The 17583-nt window shown below is 53.0% G+C and overlaps 1 protein-coding gene across 9 annotated transcripts in view; it reads right to left on the bottom strand.

Annotated features, from left to right (window-relative positions):
- CRTC1 (CREB regulated transcription coactivator 1) overlaps positions 1-17583 on the bottom strand; it is a 77900-nt gene that overhangs the window by 13860 nt on the left and 46457 nt on the right. For all 9 annotated transcript variants that reach the window (XM_032316401.1, XM_032316426.1, XM_032316432.1 and 6 more), the window contains 7 exons: positions 17251-17388; positions 16190-16251; positions 14351-14445; positions 12063-12148; positions 7593-7633; positions 6884-7104; positions 1852-1985 (listed from right to left, as the gene is read on the bottom strand). In XM_032316401.1, coding sequence (XP_032172292.1) covers positions 1852-1985; positions 6884-7104; positions 7593-7633; positions 12063-12148; positions 14351-14445; positions 16190-16251; positions 17251-17388 — 777 coding nt within the window. The remainder of the gene's footprint in view (positions 1-1851; positions 1986-6883; positions 7105-7592; positions 7634-12062; positions 12149-14350; positions 14446-16189; positions 16252-17250; positions 17389-17583) is intronic.

Below are 17583 nucleotides of genomic sequence, written 5' to 3'. Positions count from 1 at the left end.
TAAAGGGTTAGTTTCTGAAACACAGGAAGAATTTACAAAACTCAACACCCAAGAAATGAATAATCTAATTAAAAAACGGGCGGAAGACATGAATAGACATTTTTCCAAAAAAGACATAGAGATGACAACTGACTCGTTAAAAGACGCTCAACATCACTCACCATCAAGGAAATGCAAATCACAGCTACAGTGAGATATCACCTCACCCCTGTGACAACGGCTAAAGTCAATGACACAAGCAGCAACAGGTGTTGGTGAGGACGTGGAGAGGGGAGCCCTGCACTGTTGGTGGGGATGCAAACTGGGGCAGCCACGATGGAAAACAGTATGGAGGTTTCTCAAAGTTCAAAACAGAGCTACCCTATGATCCAGCAACTGCACTACTAGGGATTTACCCAAAGATACACAAAAACACTTATTCAAAGGGATACATGCACCCCAATGCTTATGGCAGTATTACCTACAAGAGCTGAATCATGGAAGCAGCTCGAGTGTCCACTGATTGATAAATGGGTAAAGGAGGTGTGGTATATAAACAATGGAATATTATTCGGCCATTAAAAAAAGTTGAAATCTTGCCATTTGCAACAACATGGGTGGACCTAGAGACTGTAATGCTAAGCGAAATTAGTCAATCAGAGAAAGACAAATACCCCATGATCTCACTCATACGTGTAACTTAAGAAACAGAGCAAGCAAGCAAGAGGGAGAAAGAGAGAGCCAGACAGACAAACCAAGAAAACAGACTCCACTACAGACAATAAGCTACTGGTTACCAGAGGTGGAGGTAGGTGGGGGAATGGGGGAAACAGGTGACGGGGATTAAGGAGGCACGTGTTGTGATGGGCACGGGGTGATGTGTGGAAGTGATGAATCACTGTACTGCACACTTGAAACTACTACAACACGGTATGCTACCTAACTGGAATTTAAATGAAAACTTAAAAAAGAAAAACCCTCCCCATAAGGATAAGCTCAGACCAGTGGCTTTGCTGGTGAATTCTACTAAATATTTAAAGAGTTTACAACACCAGTGCTTTTCAAACACTTCCCCCACCCCAAAAAGAAAAAAACAGATGAAGAGGGAATACTTCCTAACTTGTTTTGTGGGCATAAACTAAGTAAAAAAGAATCAAATTGCTGAAATCAAAAATGAAAGTGGGAATATTACTATAGACTTAAGAAAAGTGATTATGAGTGCTATGAATGATCGTATGCCAGCACGATGGATAACCTAGATGAAAGGTTATCCTTTCATCCTAAACACACACGAGCTACCAAAAAAGCAAATGAAACAAAATTACGGTAAACTGAAACAAAAAACAAAACAAACAAAAAGCTTTCTAGGGGTGCCTGGGTGGCTCAGTTGGTTAAGCGTCTGCTTTTGACTAGGGTCGTGATCCCGGAAGTTCTGGGATCGAGTCCTGCATCGAGCTCCTTCCTCGGCAGGGAGCCTGCTTCTCCCTCTGTTTGCCGCTCCCCACTGCTTGTGTGTGCTCCCTCTGACAAATACATAAGTAAAATCTTTAAAAAAAATGTTTAACAAAATAACTCTAAACTTTTATTTCAGAGAATTTCAACTAGATCCTCAAGGGAAAGTAGCACAATGAAGAATGCTCAGTCACACGAATCCGCCCGTGACAGGTATGGGAGATTCCAGGCCAAGAAAACACATACAGAAAACACACAGGCCAGAAAACACTCCATTTCCGTGTGTTTGAAAATTTGACAAACAGCCAAAAGCGTTGGGAACCTTTGTCTTCAGGAGTCTATGACCCCCAGGGAGGATGGGGAGGTCTCCCAGAGAGGTAGAGCTGGCCACACCTCCCCCACCCCACCAGGCCCTCACACCTGAGTGATGGGTGACAGCTGGGAGAGGGTGGATGACACCTGCTGGGCCTGCTGCCTCCTCGCCTCTGTGTTCAGGGACAACGGGCTGACGCCAGCCGGGCGGTGCTGCGGTGAGGAGCCTGGTGTGCTCATCCCTGAAAGGGAGGACAGGAGAGAAGGGCGGGCATGACTCTAGCCTCCAGAGGGCCGCTCAAACACCACGATCACTGCTGAGAACAGCCCAATCAATCAGACAGAATCCACTGTGTCCTCATCACCAAACCCAGGGTGCCCCTTCCAAGGCCCCAGACTAGTGTGGGCTCCGTTCTCCTTCCTGACCTATCCCCATGTTGGTCAACACTCTCCCACTGATCCTACCATCCCTCCAAGAGGGGTGTGACCCACAGGTCCTGCCAATCAGCACTTCCCTGCTTCTGGACCACCACATGATTGGCTCCCAGATGGACATGTTATCAGACTAGCCCAATGAGAGCCTGCCCTGGGACTTTTGATGAACTCCAAGGAGTGACATCTGGAGCTGTGTAGGAAGGTGCATCACATGGCTGCAAGTGGAAGAGCCAGCAGGAGAATCAGGTGCTGAGGGGTAGAGGCGGCACCTGAGCCCTGCATCCGGCCTAACTGGAGCTTCCTGGTTTGGGGAGATAATCAGTGCCCTTTTTTGCCTACACTGGCTTGGGGGTGGGTTAGCTTCAAGAAAGCTGCTCCTGGGTGTGCCTGGGTGGTTCAGTCAGTTAAGCGTCTGCCTTTGGCTCAGGTCATGCATGATCCCAGGATCCTAGGATCTGGCCCAAGTCAGGCTCCCTGCTCAGCTGGGAGTCTGCTTCTCCCTCTGCCCCCGCTTCCCTCCCTGGCTAGTGTGTGTGCGCTTGCTCTCAAATAAATAAAATACCTAAAAAGAAAAAGAAAAAAGAAAGCTGGTCCTGTCCAGAGGCTGCAGTTTCTCTAAAGCCTCATGCTCTCCTTATCCTCCTCCAACAAAACTGTACCTTCCTATAACTGCTCCTTTGGCCCCTCCCCACACACCTCTCCACCTTCTGTGCTCTCCATGCTGAACCACCAGTCCTGCTGGAAACTCAATCACTCTCTACCTTCTTACAATACCTACGTTCCTGATTGAGCTCCGTCAGGAAGGCTCCGTGTTGAACTTTCCCTCACCCTGCGCCCCTCCCCCAGCAATCCTATCCCTGGATGCGTCTGTCATGAAGGAGCTGAGGTCAAGTTCAGTGTGGCAGCAGTTGGGGCCTGCCCCATCCTGGGGCACTGTGCCAGGGAGGCAACAGGCCTCCTGATGATGCCTAGGAGAGCCCTGGGGGCTTGGCTTGATCTCCCAGACTTGGTGTCCTTATCCTTGAGATGGAGATGGTAACAGCCACCCTCAAGAGTTCACTGTGAGGCTCCTGGTGAGGCTGGGAGCAAGCTCAGAAGACAGTCCGGCCTGCAGTTAAGGCCAATGCAGGGGCCTGACTCACCCAGGGTGGCTGGGCCCAATCTGCCAAGGGCATCAGATCAACCTGGTTCCAGCAGGTGAGAGAGCGGGCTCCCAGGTCAGTGGGAGCACACCCAGCATGCACCGAGGGGAGAGGATGGGCAGCCTTCCCTCTACCCCGGGAAGCTGCTCACTGTGCAAGGCAAGCCTGGTCACGCCTGCACTTCCCCTCAGTCGCCCTGGCAGCTCCACTCAGCCGTGCACCGCAGGAGGGCCTGGCACCTCAGAGGGCTCCCAAGGCAGAGCTCCAGTTTCCAGGTTATGCACAGACCTTGGGCCCCAGAATTATGCTGCTGCACGCACAGCATGGACAGGAAGCCTGAGTAGGCAGAGTCCAGGAGATATCTGGTAGGAAGACATTCAGATCAGGCCCACGGGCTGCTCCTTCTCTGAGCATCCACGGCCCTTATGTCCCCAGGCTGAGAACACACTACACCCAGGGAGCAGTGATGTCAGGACCCAGTAGCAGCAGAAGCAAAGGCCAGGAGAGACAGGGTCAGGGGAGCAACAGGGGCTGGGGGCAAACCGGACCATCTCAAGGCACAGAACCTCGACCCACCACTGCTGGGCCTTCCAATTCTTCAAGAGAAGCCAGAAATCCCAAGTCTTAACATGTACTTAGTCCTGATTTTTAAATGTTGATTCAGACATCACGCACGCAACCACAGGCCAGACAAAATACACCGGCAGGCTGCATCTGTGCTTGCGCTGCCAGCCTCTGTCTATCCGGAATACAAGGGGGTTTTTAATCCTCTGCTGGGCTGCAGGGTGAGCTCCTGGTCTCACACTGGGCGGGCCACCACCCTGGGAGAGGCCAGTTGGGCCAGGAGGGTGGACAGACGCCTTGCTGTTGAATTCCTTTTGGCAACCTGGATCACCTTTGGGAAAAGGAGTGAGGCCAGCTGGAAGGGAAGTCTGGGGCGGGCAGGGAGAGCTGCCAGGGGAGGGCAAGCCAGGTGGCAGGGGCCCAGCCTCAGGCACGCAAGCCTTGAGTGCGGGGCCGGCAGGCCTCGGAGCTGTGCCAGGAAGGAGGACCCGGGCCTGCCCTCCTCCGGGTTCTGGCCGACGACCAGGAAAACGACCTCAGCAAATATTCAAGAGGACGAGAGGGGCCGCTGTCTCCCTGGCGGCGGACACCTCCCATTTTTCTTCGAGGGGCTCACGTTCTGACTGGCGGGTGGGCTGGTGGTGGGGGGGGGTGATCTCCACGTGTGCCAGGGGCCGGCGGCTCGGCCTGATTTAAAATGCGCCCAGAAAGTGAAGCCCCTGCCAGGCGAGCTGCTCGAGCGGCAGGTTCGCAAACAACCGAACACATGTCAGACATTACTGGGCTGACACTCCCAGCCAGGCGGGCCAGGGTCTGGGCCCCACACTCGGGGTCTGCGCTTGTTCCCGCGTCTATGGCTTTCACATGTGTTGTGTTTTCCTGTGCTTGTTTAGACTCGGCGTGGGCCGGAGGTGCACAGCTCCCGGGCGGGTGCTGGGGGGCTGCCAAGGACCCTCTGGAGGAGGGGGTAGTGCTCTAGAGGCCACGGCGAGACGTGAGGAGAAAGACGGGGGGCCAGGAAACAGCGGTATCTGCACAAGGGGCCCCCCACCGGCATCCCCAGAGCCAACCTTCTGATTTCTTGCTTCGTGCAGGCCTGTGTGGGTGCTGCCTGCCCACCCACCTCTCAGGAGGCCGTCGGTCCCAGGCTCTCCTGTATTTGCTCATTTTGTCTTCTAGGCCTTCCTGGGGCTGGGGGGAGTACAGCAGGGGCTGGTGCCCTCTGCCTAGTGGCTGAACCTGGGTGGGCACGGGGCCAGGGGTGCACAAGCAGGAACAAAGCCTCAGTGTTAGGCCAGGGTCTTGCTCCCCTTTGTACTGTGCCGGCTTCTATGTTCTTGTCTAGAATCCTAGGAACACCTACATTATTCTTGGCACCCCTGCCCTGACTTTTGCCCCGTCAGCACCAAAGCCAGGAATGACTCTAGGCTCCTCAAGTCCTCTGCTCCCCACACTGACCCAGCTCCCAAGCCAGCCAACTTCACCCGGAAGTCTCTCTAGAACGTCTGATGGGGCCCTGCCCTGGCACTGCCGCCCCTCCCGATAGCCCGTTCTCCCTGCGGAGCCAGAAGGGCTGTGGTAGATGTGAACTGGAGCACGTGGTTCTCCGTGACGAAACCCCGCATGGTGCTGCCCATCACACCTGGGGCAGAGGTGTGACACGCAGATGGATGGGATGAGCGCTGGCTTCCAGGCGGGACAGAGGGCACAGCAAGGTTGTGCTCGCACTGGCTGCCAAGTCCTGACATGTGCGGACTCACAGAGGGGTGCCCCCATAGCCCATCCTGCCTGTCCCGCCACAAGGCTGTTGGGGCTGCCTTATCTCCTCCCTGGATGCAAACCCACACATCCCACAGTCCACATGGGTGCAGAATGACAGCAGGAACTTGGGGACAGCAAAGTCTTAGTGGGGACACAGGAGAGCTCGGCCTGAGCAAAGGAGTGACTCAAGAGCAACAGGTGAGTGCAGAAAGCAGTGCAGAGTGAGACCGGGGATAAGGCTGTGTGGGCAGGGGACCAAGATGGCTCACCAAGAAGAGGAGGTATAAGTGGGGATGGAGTGGGTGAGGGGCTCTGCAGCCACCTGGAGGAAGAGGAGGACTGTGGGAGAGGGGCAGCATGTGTCAAGGCCCTGCTTGGCTGGACAGAAGATGGTGTAGGCAACAGAGGTAGGGGTGGGGGCGGAGACCAAGTTGGAGGGTGAACTGGACTTCCTAGACCCCAGGGGTCTTGGGTTTTCATTGGGAGGGAGATGAGGACCCGTGCAAGGTGCTGAGCAGACAAGAGTCACGAGGGGATTCTGGGTAAGAAGAGGCTGGGGTTCAGATGGAGGGAAGACAGGTGGAGGCCACGCAAGGTGGAGGAGCTCCAGGTTGGGCTGGGTCCTAATGGTGGGGCTAAGGGGATGCATCCACAGGTCAGGGCAGGCAAGAGAAGAAGGCAAGCCACTGGGAAACAGAGCTGCTCATCCCTAGGGGAGGAGCACTAGGGCAGCACCGGAAGATATGAGGAAGGTGATGGGCCCATGGGATGTCCCCATGGACATGGCCTGGGCTGGAGTGTCCCAAGCAGGGGACACCGTCAGCCACTGGGCAAGAGGGAGTGTGGACGGAGCAGGTCAGGCCTGGTCCCGTCCCTCCATGAAGAGCTGAGGACAAGGAGAGGCAGGGGAAAAGCCTGGTATACCCCACAAGTGAAACCCTTGGGGTCTCCCCTCCTAGAATGTTCTGGACTCACCCAGTTTCCCCTCAGAACCACTGTCTGATCCCTGGGGACACTGGGAGTTTTCCCACCTCCAGGCTGTGTGCCCTCCACCTGGGATGCCTTCCCAGGCAGTACTGGGAAATGCCCAGCCCCTGGGATAGGTTCTAGCTCCCACCTGGTACCCGGCATTCTGGAGGGCACCTTGCCAAATCATCATTCAAAGCCACGTGTCGTCTCCGCTAGATGCTGCGCTCTGCCGGGGAAGGCAATCCTGCCCCCGCCTGGCCTGGCCTTACCCTGGCTGGCGCCGCCGATGCCCAGATGAGTCAGGTTGGCTGCGAGGTTGCCGGTGCTGCTGGAGCTGCTGAGCGCGGGGAAGGTGGGCTCCTCAGGGTCCAGCGGGGTCGGGAGGGGGGAGGGGAAGTGTATGTTGGTCAGGTCGGGCAGGGAGCCCCCTGTGTTGTGGGTGGCAGGGATCAGGGCTGTAGTGTTTTCCTGGTCAGCGGATGGAAAGATGCTGGGGGGAAGGCCAGACAGAGGGGGGGGGAGGTGAGCTCTCGCCCCGGCCCATTCTCCCCCAAGAGCTGTGGTGGGGGGTGAGGGGGTGGGGGGGGAGACTGGCCCAAAAACATCAGAAGGCAGAGAATGGTACCCTGGGATCAGGTGCTGCCATGTTTGGCCCGCACCTCCAGTGGGACCTTGGGAAACAACCTATCTACGCAGGAGAGGGGGCTGGGGTGAGGGTCCTCCTGGCCCAGGACAGGCTGGGGCTGACAAGCGCGCCAGCTGAGGCTGAGTGGAGGTGAGAGAGGGCTCAGTCCCTGCATGCAGGGACGGGTAGGAGGGCCCCTTCTTTCCCCACCCAGTGAGGGTTGTTAGACAGCCGCCAGCGCGGGGCAGTCCTCTTATAGGACTTGTAGCCTCCTGAGCAGACGGGAAGCCAGGGGGTCATCGGAGCAGCCCCACCAGCCCTGGGCATGCAGGGCGGGCCCTGCTGACACTTACTTGATCCCGGGGACCTCGCAGGACTTGGGCCTGGACCCCGCCTGAAAGAAAAGACAATAGAGGCTGAGCGGGCCTCCTCAGGCACCGTGGCTCCTTGGGGCGCAGCTGACCATGCCAGCAAGAAGGGAAGTTTATAAGGTCCCACGATGTCTCAAAAACCAGAACCAGGCAGCCTCAAAGCCAAGAGGCCTGTCCTGGACGTGTGCAGGGGCAAAAGCAAGAGTCATACGCAGAGGAGTCTCTACCGCTCCCACCACCAGCACCTGCCCTTGGGGGCAACAGGCACATCCTAGCCTAGCTCCACCTGCCCCTAAGGTGGGGGCAGCAGACAGAGGTGACGAGGTCCCTTGTCAGAACAGACATTTGAGGGAGAACGTGCCTTATCTACTCTACACCTGAAAACCCCAGGGCCATGCCACAGGGGTCAGACACCAGCTCAGCGATGGCACCACTGGAAACCCAGGCGCCCAAGGCTGGTTCCCCATTCCATTCCTAGATCAGAGCGGTGGAGCTCCTGGGGAGAGCGGGACAGCACAACAAACACACAGAGGGTGCTGCCCACGCCCCTAATGGATTCACTTACCAGTGGTCCCCCAGTTCTGGCTCTCACAGGGATCCATGGAGCCCACGTCCCCACCACCTGAGGACGAAGGTCGAAGACTCTGGCTGCCCTGTGGGCTGGGGAGGGGTCCCAGGGAAAGCCCGCTGGCAGCAAGGCCCTGGTTTCTCGCCCTCGAGCCGGGGCCACTAGGTCACCTGAGAACTACAGGCTCTAGGCAGAGACCCTAGACTCTCATTCAAGGACAAAGGAGAGAACTCTTCAGACAGCAGCAGACGTGACTGGACAGAGCCCCGAGTGCTGATGTGAGGGCTCCAGCTGTGTCACATTCCCTAATTCCCCATCCGCCTCGAAGGCCCTCAGGCTGATGTGTTCTTTGGGGATTATCAGCTAGAAGAAGGTGGATGCACTGGTGGGGGGCTGGGCTGGCAGCCTCTATGCGCAGGCCCAGCATGTATGGGGTGGGGGGAGGCCGGGGGCAGGTGGCGGGGGTGTGCCAGCAGTGACTGGGGATCCTGAGGGGTGGTGTGCGACCAGGAGGGTTAAGCCTCTGCAGAGTATGCCAGAGGAACGGGTTTCTACTTGGCCATGGGCTCCTTAATTCTGTGAGTAAACACTCGCTTCATTACCGGATTTTTGCAAAGCATGAAGACAATGACTTTCTAAAGAATCTTTTCAAAAGCATTCCCATGAACATTATGGAGATAACAGCAGATTTCTAAACAGTATTAAAAACTCACCCATCATTGCCTGCCCCCCCAACGCCACCCCACTCCCAGTGACTCCAACGGAATCCCTTTGCCGACATCCTTCAGAACGCATCTGCGCACGAGGCAGTTAAAAGCTGGGCCACGATGTTGAGGTCTGCTACCCTCTCCGCGCTCCCAGGATGTCAAGTGTGTTTCCACCGACACTTGCCGCTTTCGCTTGAGGGCTCAGTGGCACACTGAACACTCGGAAGGATCCTGATGTCTGTCCTTACCCACCTCTCTGCAACCACAATTCTGTCGGGGTTGGCAGAATTCTTTTTGAGTTATTTTCTTCCCTGAACATGTCAAAAATCACACGTGTTCTCTATCTAAAACTGGAAGATGTAGACAGGGATAAGGGCTGCCGGTGGCGCCCACACCTGCCACTGGAGAGGACACTGCCCCCCTCCCCGCCCCCACACCGTGCACATGTCCCCAGGCATCTGTGTGTAGACGGTGTATCTGGGAGATATGCTGGTTCTGTTCCAGACCCACCCCAATAAGATAAGTATCACAGCGAAGTAAGACAAGTGAAATTTTTGGTTTCCTGGTGCATATAAAAGTTATGTTCACCCTCTCCTGCAGTGGTTAAGTATGTGACAGCACTATATCTGAAAAAACTTATGAAAAAACAAAAACAAACTTATGTACCTTAATTAAATATGCTGAGCATTTATCTGAGCTTTCAGCGAGTTGTAATCATGAATCAAACATCACACAACAAATACAGTGACGAGAACAGGGATACCCGGGGGGGGGCTCAGTTGGTTAAAACACACCTGCCTTCAGCTCAGATCCGGCATCCTGCTCAGCACGGAGTCTGCTTTTCTCTCTTTCTCCCTCTGCCCCTCCCCACCATCCATTCCCCCCATCTCTCTCTCTCTGTCTCTCTAATAGATTTAAAAAAATCTGGGACGCCTGGGTGGCTCAGTCAGCTAAGCTGCCGCCTTTGGCTCAGGTCATGATCCCAGGGTCCTGGGATCCAGTCCGGCATCGGGCTCCTTCCTCAGTGGGGAGCCTGCTTCTCTCTCTGCCTCTGCCTGCCACTCTGCCTGCTTGTGTTCTCCCTCTCTTTGACAAATAAAAAAATAAAATCTTTTTTGGAAAAATCTTTAAAAAAAATAATGAAAACACGTGAACTACCATGAGAATTACCAGAATGTGACCCAGAGACACAAAGTGAGAAAACTGCTGTTGGAAAAATGGTGCCGATGTTCTTGTTCAACACAAGGTTGCTGCAAACCTTCCACTGGTAAAAAAAAAACACAGCACGGTAAAGAAAAGTGCAATAAAATGAGGTGTGCCTGTCCATTTCTAAGTGTTGTACACCTTTCTAAATAGCTTTATCCCGTTCTTTCCACACAACAGTATTATAAGAAGCATCACTCATGCCTCCAAAATTCCATCAGAAATCCTAACTCCGGGGGCGAATGGTGGCTCAGTCGGTTAAATGTCCTATTCTTTCTTTTTTTAAGATTTATTTATTTATTTTTAAGAGAGGGGGTGCCTGGGTTGCTCAGTGGGTTAAGCCTCTGCCTTTGGCTCAGGTCATAATCTCAGGGTCCTGGAATCAAGCCCCGCATCAGGCTCCCTGCTCAGTGTGAAGCCTGATTCTCCCTTTCCCACTCCCTCTGCTCTCACTGTCATTCTCTCTCTGTCAAATAGATAGATAAAATCTTTAAAAAAAAAGAAAGAAAGAAAGAAAGAAAAAGAAAGAAAGAAAGAAGGAAGGAAAGAAAGAAAGAAAGAAAGAAAGAAAAAGAAAGAAAGAAAGAAAGAAAGAAAGAAAGAAAGAAAGAAAGAAAGAGGAAAAAACAGAGAGAGAGAGGGAAAGAGAACATGAGCAGGGAGATGAGAGGGAGAAGCAGACTCCTCAGCTAAGCAGGGAGCCTGACACAGGGCTCAATCCCTGGACCCTGGTATCGAGACCTGAGCCAAAGGCAGTCGCTTAACAGACTGGGCCACCCAGGCATCCCTAATGTCTGACTCCAGGTCTTGATCTCAGGGTCATAAGTTCAAGCCCTGCACTGGGCTCCATGCTGGGCAGGGAGCCTACTTAAAAAACAAAATCCCTACTCCACATATGTGGAACTTTCCACAAGGGACAAAGGATAATTTCATTATAAATCCTCTACTGTTGAACATTCAGGTTGTTTCCAGTTTATTCCAAAAGCTCTAACACATGCCTTTGAGGAACACATCGGTTTGCTCATTTGTCACCTCCCTACGATTCCCTGAAGGGGATGAGCAATTCATGTTGTTGCCCCATTCACCACAACTTGACCAGCAATGGGTTTTAGTTCTTTTTTTTTTAATATTCAAAATAGCTCTGTTTTTAAGTGTACCTTGTTCTATGCAAATTCTTTGAAATCTGTATTCTTGGCACAAATTCTATCTTACCACTAGACATTTTATAGGTTGAACTTCAGAAATTTGTTTCTGGACCTGGAAATTATACAGAAATCCCAACTCAATTGGAAATTCCAAGTAGACTTTGTAGTCTAATAAACGTTGTAGTTACTGTGCAGATGGATAAAAGTTTTAAGGATGACCATCAACATTTATAAACATTGATGATGACCCAATACTAGGGGTTAGTAGGAAGATCACAGGCTCAGAATTAGGAGGTACAAGTTCTAAACCCTGAGTATCTTCATAGCCTTGGACAAGTCACTTAACCTCCATAGCTTTGACTTCTTTTTTTTTTTTTTTTGAGCTATAGCAGACCTATAACATTGTATTAGTTTCAGGTCACACGATGGTTCGCTAGCTGTATGTACTGTGAAGTGGTCACCACAGTAAGTCTAGTTCACAGCCAATACCATACACAGAAATCCGAAATGCTTCATGAATTTGCACGTCATTCTTGGGCACTCTGGGCATTTTTGGGGAGCGGCCATGCCGAGCTCTGAACCGCTGCACTTTCAGTACACACTCCGCCATGGCAAACATGGGTTTTCATTTTTCACCGCTTCTGCCAGCCTGACAGGTCTGCCATTCATGTTAAAAGGGCCTATATGACTGGTCAAATCTGTGTGAAGGTTACACTTGAGGGAAGGCAAAACTTCCCCAATAGGCTAATTCTCCACCTTGGGCCAGGCTACACTTAAAAAAAAGATCAAGAAGGAAAATCATTTCTAAAAGCCCTTAGGACTCTCTTACCTTCTTGGTGTCCCATGCTTGCTTAGAAAGATTCTTATCTGTCTCCGACGTGGTCTCCTCCATTCCTGGAACTGTTAATAGTAAGACTGGGGGTGGGGTGGGGAGAGAAGGATGATCACAACCTTTTCACTCTGAAGCTATGTGGCACCAAGGGGGGAGCTGCCCCGACATACACAATCATGACTGTGACACCAGTCTAACCGCCCCAACAGTAACTTCTGGGGACTGCACTCAAGTACAAAATATGGTTTCATGCAAAGCAAGAGGAAGGACAGTTAAAAAAAATAAATAAGTGGGGGTGCCTGGGTGGCTCAGTCAGGTGACGGTCTGGCTCAGGTCATGATCTCATGATCTCAGTCATGGGATCCAGCCCCACATCTGGCTCCGTACTCAGTGGGGAGTCTGCTTGGGATTCTCTATCCCCCTCTCCTTCTGCCCCTCCCCCTGCTTAAGCATGAGCATGCTCTCTCTCTCTCTCTCAAATAGGTAAATCTAGTAAATAAATAAATAAATAAACTAGAGACCCTGTGACTTAAAAAGAAATGAAAATAGGAGCTCTGGAGCTGAGGACATGTATTACTTCTGCCTCCCATGGGACTGATACAGGCTTTGGAGGTCTCAGGCTGCAGAGAACAGCAGAGAAATTCTTCCAGACTCTTGCCCCACCTGCCACCTTGTGGTCACCTGTCTCCCAGCCCATGATGCTCAGTGTCAGCCTGAGGTTGACTGATCCACTCATTGTAGCTGCAGCCTCGCGAATTAGTTGCAATGCCAGCCAGCCCCACAGGAGGAGAGGAGGGGAGGAAAGGTCTGAGGGACTGGATGGGCATCATTTAAGGCCCTGGAACCAGCTATGCCTGAAGGCCCCTTTCTTTGGACCTTTTGGTTAAGGTGAGATTAAACATTTTCTTTATGAGACCCAGTTTCTTTATGCCTCTTGGAGGTTCAGTCTTTCGCTTGCAATAGAGCTACACTGAACACAGCCAGATGGGTCACCTCCTCCTCCTTCAAACCCAAAGAGAGCAGCTGTGACGAGTGGGAGGGCAGCCAGGCTAACTCCTCACCCTGTCACTGCTTGGGTCCCTTCCAGAGAAACGGGAGCAGGTGACATGTCTCCCCTCTCTCCACCCCGAGGACAGCTGGACTCTGCACTATCAAGGGCCCCTGCATTGCAACTCCCTTCCATGGTCACAGAGTCCCAAGGGATAATGACATTTGCCTTGGAAAGCCTACCTTGAAAGTCTCACTTTCCTGGGGAGCCCATCAAGGAGACGGCCCCCTCAGAATGGCTCCTAATATTGGGAACAGGAGGGCAGCATCTGGTGCCCTGTTCTCTTTACCCCCAGGACACCTGGAATTCCTGCTTTCAGTACGGAGCCCATTCTTTCTGCAATATCACCTTCACTGTCTGATGAGCGGGGATCCCGGGACGATGGCACATGCAAAGACCCCCGCCCCTCAAGGGGTGAAGATCTGCTTGATAATCCTCATTCTACCAGCAGAATCTCCCTGGTATGTTCACACATTCACACAGTGCAATGCTACCCAAAAAACTGGGAAGTGTTCGGACCTTAACGGAATGTGATTAACTCTCTGGCTTCTGTGTCTCTGGGCAGATCAAGCCTGGGTAGGGTTTCTTGCAGCCTCACAGCACTGTGCTCCCCTCTCTGGGCAACACTGCCCAATTTTTAAGATGGCATGCACCCTCCCAGAAGATCCCAGGGACACTGTCCCTGTGCCCAGCTCTGGGGAGGGGCTGAGGGCCTGGGTACAGATCTGCCCTAGCTACTGGTACACAGAGCCCAGAGAGGAGAGTAGGGAAGAGGTGGGAAAGGACTGGCCCCATTTCAACCCACAGGAGGCAGAATGGGCCCAGAGACTGTGAACCAGGAGGTTTCTGAGCTGCAGAGCCAGGAAGTGGTACAGCATGAAGCCCTGACTTGAACTGCACCTAAAGCAGACATCTAGGTCTAGACTGCTTGGTCATGAGCTGATAAATGCCTCCTTTTGGTGGGGCTGGCTGTCCTCTACAACCAAAAGAACCGGCAAGGCCCGCATACTGTATGGCCATGCCCTGAATCCATGAATGGAAGCCAATGAGTCTTTGCAGGGGCAGTTTTCTCCGCCCAGAAAACTCCTATGCACTCCTCAAAACCCAACTCAAGCAGCACCATTTCTGAACATGTTCAAGCCTCTCCCCTTGTCCCATACCACCCACTGACTCTTCCCTGGCAGGTCTCTCCACCTATAAGCTTGTGACCTCTGGGAGCCCACGTGCCTGCTAATACCTCTTTTCTGGTGTGCGTCCTGGGACCCGCCTGTGAAGGGCTCTGGTTGGGTGGGTGTCATTGTGCTCTGGTGCAGGGCAGAGTCAGAATTGGTCCTGAGAAGAAGAGAGATACAGTGAGGCTTGGCCCCAACGGGGATAAAGGGATAGTCCTGGCCCCACTCTATCCATGATATGCTCATGGGACAGGGTGAGAATGGTGAGTGGTATTTGGGAGCTGTTAAACCTGCATAAAACCACAGGCACACTTTTCTCAAAAGAACCACAGCAGTGACCCTGATTTTCATCTGCAAAGACTGCTGAAGACAAAAAGCTACAGTAGAAATGCCCCTCCATTCCCACCAGCCCCTCCCCACTACCACCCTGTCTGTGGGCTTCTCAGCTTTGAGGGAAACACTGGTGCCTTCCTCCTGAAACTCTCTGGAGAAGGGGCCCCACGGTCCCACAATGGCCCAGCTCTGGGAGTACAAGGCCCAGCCCATCACTGTGTCCCCTTCTGGTGACAAACACCAGTGGGCAACTGTGCCACCCCAGGATGCTCAGTTGCAAACCAGGTGTAATAAGCAAAAAGGAGAGGCAGCAATAGGAGGCTCAGAGAACAACCCAGAAAGAATGCAGCCCCTGGGGAGGGGGTGTGGCATGAGAGCTGCTAGGAGCTCTGCCTTCTGCACCAGGGATGGGGTAACTCAGTGTACTCCCAGCTGCATATGCCTGGAGGGATGGTCCCCAGAAGAGCCCCTTGGGTACCCAGAAAACTGTGGGCACCCAAGGGGAGCTGGGCAGGTCCAGCCACACGGCTGGCAATCTGGGGATGAAAGAGCAGCATGAATCCAAAAGGGACATCCTAGCTACGGAGAATGACATGGAGGAAACTCAGTTCAAGGAGAAGAGCAGTTTACAAAGGATTGGGCCAGCTGACCTCTGACCCTGGGGCCATACAAGCAATGAGAAGCTGGTCCGGATCCCGGCTCCCCCCCAATCAGCTGTGTGTCCTTGAGTAAGTCTCCTGACCTCTCTGTGCTCACTTTCCTTATATCTAAAACGTGGAGAATAAAAGTACCAACTCCACAAAGCTCCCCAAAGCTCTGTGCATTTTGTATCAGTTAATAACTATGATGGTTAAAACTGATATACGATACATGCCCAGGAATTTAATTACATTACTGAATGATACATCATATAATTATATTTCATACATACACATAGGTTTTTTAAAATAACTTTCAGTCTTCGGTGAAATCACCTACATATTTTTTTATGTGTGGTAAAATAAATATAACATACAATTTACCATTTTAACCATTTTTAAGTATACACTTCCATGATATAAGCATATTCACACTGGTGCACAATTATCCCACTATTTGCTGTGGGCATTAACACTAACTATATTATTGTTATTCTAAATCTTTGTAGATGATGGCACTATTGACTTTTTCCCCCTTCTAGGTACACTTATGTGTATTCCTAAACTTCTGCTAATAAATATATAATACTTGTATAATCACATTTTCAGTGACTGTTCAGCAATATGAGAAACCACTCATAATATAACATTAAATGGAAAAAGGCAAGTTACAAGACTAAATATCCAACCTAATCGCAACTCTGTCTATAAAAGAAAAAAAAAAAGTCATGGAAAGAGAAAAAAAAATCCCTGGAAGACTCCAAAGCTATGACCTTGGTATTATAAGGATAGAGCTGATTTCTAGAAACTTCTGAAGACTTCTTAGCTTTGTCATTTTAAAGTGACTGCATACTGGTTTTCCAAGCACAAGCATGATGTAAGTTTGTTTTTGTTTCCAACAAGAGGGCTGAGGGCCGGTTCTGGGTCACTGACCTTCTCCAGCTGGTGTCCGCGGGCGGCGAGAGGTACACGGTGCCGTACGGGCAGCTGTCCGCTTGAGTGTGAGTTAAGGGGACAGCACTGTTGGCTCAGGCCCCACCCCAAGCCCCAGGAACCTCGTGGCCAGGCTGCTGGGAGCCTGAAAACAGCTGGGGCTGCAGGGCGGGGGCCTTTCCTGCCTGGCTGCGAGCAGCCCCCGGGGTTCGGCCCTGTCCACCTAGCACTCAGCACTCACCCCCTGCAAGCACACGTGCGGGCTGCGCCCCTTCCAAGAGGGGCCTCGGCTGAGAAACTGGGGCCCGTGGGGGGCAGTGGGGAGTTTCATTCAGCTGACCTGGGTCGTGACTCTTAATTCTAGGCTGACAGGGTGGCTCCCGGGGCCCCAGGGTTCTGTCTGGGGCCCAGCTGGTCGGGCTGCCCCAGCCACGGAAATGAGAAGTGGGAAATGACAGGCTTCTCTGTTCTCAAATGCTTGGGGTGGGGGGTGCATGTCCCAAGAGCAGCCGCTCAGACTCTGGTGATGGGGGGAGGGGTGCGTGCTGGCTGGCCAAGCACCAAGGGGCGGCCAAGTCTTGGGGGTGGGGGAGAAACTCTTGATGATCTCTGCTTGGCCAAGGTGCAGAGGAGAATTCTGTCTTCAGATGGAGCCTCCCTTGGATATGTCTGGGTCTGGTTCAGACCCCCCTCGGCTCGGCTGCCTCGGCTGGGCTGCCCTCTGCACGGCCCCAACATGTGGACACCCTGTCACAGTCTTTCTGGGTTCCACTGCCCAGCCAGGCGTCCAACACAGTGTGGGTCCGACCTTACCTTCCCCAACCCTCCCCGCAGCCTGCACACCCCAGCAGCCCAGGGCCTCAGTCCCATGGGCCCCGGCCCTAGCCCAAGGCCCTTCGGCTAGCCACACCACTTCTGCCAGGGTTGCCCCACAAGTGCACCCTCCCCAGGGCTGCCCGGAGCCCCGGAGCACGGGGGGAGCCCTTATTCAGCTCAGTCAGCTAGACTCCGGGTCCTGCAGTCACCAGTAGCCCCCCTTCCGTCCTCCGGGTAAAAGATATCTGCCGTCCGTGTTTGTCCACTGACAAGGGCCGGCGATGTGGCGAGCCCAGCCGGCCACGCTCTCGGTATACTCTGTCCACCAGCCCGTGGTGCCGGGTGGTTCGGCTGGTGTCCAGGCCCGAGGACTGGAAGGGTGTCTGGGCGAGGCGGGGTGGGGAGGTGGGGAGAAGGAGACCAGAAAAGAGAGAGAAACCCAAACAGTTATCAGCCATGGCCTGAGACCCAACCCAGCTCTGCCCCCAGAATGTGACCACAGGGCCCCCCAATCCTGAGTTACCCTTTGTCACCATTCTATAGCCCAGACAGGCTTCCTCCTACAGCCAGGGCCCCCA

This window comes from Mustela erminea, chromosome 1 (assembly GCF_009829155.1).
Source record: "Mustela erminea isolate mMusErm1 chromosome 1, mMusErm1.Pri, whole genome shotgun sequence".
NCBI lineage: Eukaryota > Metazoa > Chordata > Mammalia > Carnivora > Mustelidae > Mustela > Mustela erminea.
The sequence above is the reverse complement of the archived record's forward strand: the minus strand, read 5'-3'. Positions and strand labels throughout refer to the sequence as shown.